Source organism: Poecilia formosa, unplaced genomic scaffold (assembly GCF_000485575.1).
Source record: "Poecilia formosa unplaced genomic scaffold, Poecilia_formosa-5.1.2 Scaffold429, whole genome shotgun sequence".
NCBI classification, from domain to species: Eukaryota; Metazoa; Chordata; class Actinopteri; order Cyprinodontiformes; family Poeciliidae; genus Poecilia; species Poecilia formosa.
In genome coordinates this window covers 110998-115782 of record NW_006800368.1, presented here as the reverse complement: position 1 = coordinate 115782, position 4785 = coordinate 110998, and the positions used below count along the sequence as shown (strand labels likewise).

At 35.7% G+C, this 4785-nt stretch overlaps 1 protein-coding gene across 1 annotated transcript in view; it reads right to left on the bottom strand.

The window, feature by feature from the left end:
• The window catches only part of cog5 (component of oligomeric golgi complex 5), an 82480-nt gene that overhangs the window by 4001 nt on the left and 73694 nt on the right, over positions 1–4785 (bottom strand). The window contains exons 15-17 of the mRNA XM_016663561.1: positions 4325–4424; positions 2892–3002; positions 872–934 (exon numbers count right to left, since the gene is read on the bottom strand). Coding sequence (XP_016519047.1) covers positions 872–934; positions 2892–3002; positions 4325–4424 — 274 coding nt within the window. The remainder of the gene's footprint in view (positions 1–871; positions 935–2891; positions 3003–4324; positions 4425–4785) is intronic.

Here is a 4785-nt window from a genome sequence, read left to right as displayed (position 1 = left end):
TTTATTTATTGTTACTATTAAACTAAAATCTCCAGCATGGGGAAGTGGGATGAGCTCGACTTTTCTCGACACAGTTAAACAGGCACAATGACATAAGGACAGCTTCTGAGCCCAGCCCAGTGTTAGATCTCTGTATATTAGAGAAACATGTCATCAGTTGATGTGTTTTAAATGGTTTCAAAACCATTTAAAACACTCATATTAACTGTATATAAATCAGACCAATCCTGATTTCCTTGCCATAAACTTGCAGGCAGGAAGTTTAAGGCAAACAAACATTAAGGATAAAAATATTCTTTTCAGGTATTTAACATCTCTAAGCGAAGCTGCAGCAGTTCAGCAACAAATGGAGCAGTGATATTGCCTGACTTGTTCTGACTCATTAAAATTAGTCCTAAGCAGAACAGGCACACAAATTAGAAACTAGACTCTACAATCCCTTCTCTCCATGCTCTTCTTCCAGTAAAGCTGATAAATAAAGGTAGGTGAATGCTAAATCAGAGAAACTAAAAGGTTATAAATGTGATTTTGACATTGAACTTGAAGTGGTGTAAAATGTGTAACTGTAACTAAAGGTCACTGATGATTTAGGTACTAGCAAAGATCCAGGCTATGTTTCCATGAAACATAGCCTGGTTTGAACCAATTGTTAGATTTCCTCAGATAAACAAATGTTTACTTTTATTTAAAGATCTTAACAAAATTAAGAAATTAAATATGTTTAATTTTGAATTAAACAAAAAGAAAATGACCTTTCCAGCTGTGTGCCAGGTAACATTTTAGAAAGGAAAAGACTGATTTGACCTGAATTGAAAACCACATCAAGTCAGGTCTATGATTCATAGTTGAATCATGAGAGAAAATTTGATACCTCCATAGAAGACAAGAGGGCATCTACCGCAGCTGGTGGACATGCTCCCAAAGCAGAAATAATCTGGAAATTAGAAAAAAACATCTGTTAGCAAGGGCAGAAATAGTCCACATGTTCACAAAGAAGACTGTCACTTTGACGAGAAGCTGCTAAAGCTTCTCATCAAAGCCTGTAGGCAAAAACATGATTTTGAGGTTAAATTACCAGAGTGAACAAAATAAATATATGATATACACACGGCCGTGCACTGCAACTCTGCCTTAAAGCATTTGTTATGGCGCAGTCATGTCAAATGCATATGACACCATGTGCATCAGCACAGCGATGCCATGCATCAGCATGGTGTTGTTGCTGATGCGCTTATAAAATTAAATAAGAAAAAATAATAAACCCAGCATGCTGCGCGACTAACATATGTGTCTACATACACACAGCTCTGGAAAAGAAATTAGAGACCACTGCACTGAACTCCATTGAAAACCTTGTAGTTATCCCACCAAATAGAGTTTCTGAACTCCTCCTGAGTTAAAACATTAGTGTTATTGTTTCTAAATGAACATAAACTTGTTTTCTTTGCATTATTTCAGATCTGAAAGCACTGCATCTTTTTTGTTGTTTTGACCATTTATAATTTTTCTGCAAATAAATACTAAATACTACAATAAATAAATACTAAATTCTTACTTAGAAATTTCTGTCAGTAGTTCATGAAACTACTGACAGAACAATGATCATTTCATTCAGACATATACCTATAAAAAGTAAAATCAGAGAAACTGATCATTTAAAGTGGTCTCTTATTTTTTTCCACAGTTGTACGTACACGTAAGTATGAATAGATGTGGAGACATGTCTCCATACTTGCTTTACAGATTTATTCTTGTGTGCATTCCATTCAAATAGATGTATTGATATAAACGCATTTTATAAGGTTTTTGTTTCAATTGTGTGTGTGCGTGTGTGTGTGTATGCATAGATGCACAGATTCATTCTAGAGTTACTGTGGATATGTTCCACACTGTGGTTGTGACATGTCTGGAATAAATCAGTCAAATCAAATCAAATCAAATCAGGCAGCAAGCTTATTGAGTGTTTATAATATTTTGTATTGGACTAATCCAATACAAAATATTCCACCAATATTCCAAATATTCCATCAATATTCTGATTCAACACTTGGGTGTTGAATCGGGAGCCAGTGGAGATTTTTAAGAACTGGGGTGATGAATGAGTTTTGGATATACTGCAGTTTTTGTAGATGTGTTGCAGGAAGTCACTGAAAGATGCAGGTAATGGTATTGATGTGAGATTAGGAAAAAGTCACATATCCAAAAAACTGCATAAAAAACGCTATGTTTCTGCCAGAAAGGCAGAAATGAAAGTTTGAAAAAAGAAAAAGAAAACAAAAAAAATCTCTATGAAAGTGCAGAGCAACTGCAAGGAAATTGCAAAAAGTAAAAGTTTGAACTAGACATTACAATTGATGGTAGAGATGGTTTGAACTTCTTCCTTGTCTCTGCCCTTATTGCTCCTACTTTGCATCCATGACGCCTCTGGGATTTCTGGCTTCAGTTGTGGTATTATTTCAGCTTTTGCAATATTAATCAGCTGCTCCCTGTTGTAACCACCCTGTTGCTATGGTTACGCATCAAAAGGGCAAAATACTGTCCTTCTGCACAGCATCCAAAAACAAGAAGAACTGCTTGTCCAAAAAAACAGAAAAAAATTCCCCAAGAGGCAGAAATGAAAGTTTGATTAAAGAAAAAATCTCAATGAAAGTAACAGAGCTAATGTGATGCATTAGCATAATTCTAGAAATAGAATTATGTTTTTATGCAGCCTTGTCTAAGATTTCAGCATTCATTTTCACCAACCTTACAGGCATCTCCAACACTACAGTAAAAGTAGCTTACAGCTGTTGTACGCCACATCAACTGAAACAGCATGTCAGAACTACCACACTACAAACACAAACAGTTGGTATAATTCAGTAAGTTAATTGAAAATTCTCCTCTGTTACCTTAGCAACAGCCTGTTGTAGGCGGTACAGAGTGTTGACCACAGTAACATTCCTTCTTTGCCCCTCTGTCAATGGTCCAATCACCTGACTGGCATCTCCTTGAGTACAGAGCTGTGGACAGGAAGGACACAAAGGGTTCAATAAGTGACAGAGTGTAAAGTTAAATTTAACAGACAGAAGACATAATCAGCAAATGTTAGAAATAATTCCCCAAATGTCTCCCTATGCTCTAGCAATTGGACAACAAGTCCAACCTGTACCATTGCAGAAATAAAATATCCCAAAAGAACCATTTTTTTAGTTGTCAGAAACTAAAAAAAAGATAGAGTGAAAACCTACTACAGGTAATTTGGTTGTAGTAATCATTAGGTTACTACCAAAAAAAGACCATGCTAAGAGTCTCACTGTTGTGAAGGAATTCTTTACTCATTTCAGTTCACCAATGTTTCCAGACCTTCATTTCCACAAGGATATTTTCAGGTCTAGTCTGAAATATTATGACGAATGACGTTTTCCTAATCTGCTGTATTTTTAGTTATGGTAGTAACCTAAATGTTCACAGAGAGACAGTCTTATTTTGACTTTACAGTCTTTCAGTATGCAGAGAATTTCATGGTGAACTTAAGGACTAGAGGATGCCCAGGTCCTGAGGTTGCAAAACAAGCCCACATTACTACCCCTCTGCTACCGTGCTTAACATGAGGTATGAAGTTTGTGATAGAAATTTAGCATATAATCCATTCATTATCTCACTGTGATAATTATTTGGATTGATCTTGTCAAAGAGCAGAATTTGTGTTGGTGGGGTTCGTACCTGCAGTAACCAAAGAAAACTAAACTGCAAATACATTCTAAAAACTTTTTCTACTGTCACCTTTATTGTTGTCACACTAAAGACCACAAAGTATCATGATATAACTTTAATTTCAGTAGGTGGTGTTGGTACTGATATATTCAGACATTCTGCAATATAATATGGCAAAACATTTCTCTTTTTTCTACAGTTTCCTTCTGTGGGAACTGCACAAATGTTTTGGGTTTGTAACCTTTGAAGTGTCAGTTTTTTTGCCATGTTTATATTCTTTGTCAAGAGAGGCTATTGGTGAAAATGAAAGATGTGACAAAGTGCTCACATTTTTCAATAGCCAGCTCATCAAGATTATTTTATTAGCATTAAGCAGTAGACATTATGTAATGATTAAGTTTCATAATTTTGTTTCCCAGACTCAATGCCTCTGCACTTTGGCCTAATTTTTGTTGGCTCACAGCAAATGTCACCTTATCAGAAGCTGCAATAAGCTTGAAAAACTGGTGTTTATTTCTGACATGCTAAGATATAAAAGCTTAGAGCTAACAATTTCTCACATGCATGAGTGGACATAAGGTATAAGACACTGGACTGTGTTGGAGGTACAACAGACTGCTGTACATACCAGTTGCTCAGACTTTACACAGAAGAGCTGGATGGTTTTTGCAGCATTCTTGGCCACAGCAAGAGAGAGGTTTGGATCCACTGATGCCACATTCAGCTCACTGGAAATAAAACAGTCTCAGTCAAATGCAGCTTAGTAATGCAGAAATATAGAAGCTTTTAATAAATGACTCATATGTATAACTTTTCTGAAAACATATTTTCTATGGAAAGAGCCCAACATTTCGTATGAACTCATAGTATTGATCTCTGGCACCAATATTATCCTTGACATTTACATTCAAGAGAAGGAAGTGCTGCTATTTTACCCACAAACAAAATAAGTGACACAAATACACTTCTGATCAAAATCTTAAGATCAGTCAAAAAATTGCAAGAATTTGCATTTTGCACTATTGGATCTTAAGAAGGTTCTAAGTAGAGCTTCACAATGTTAAAAGAAGAAATCAGTGCAAGAGACAA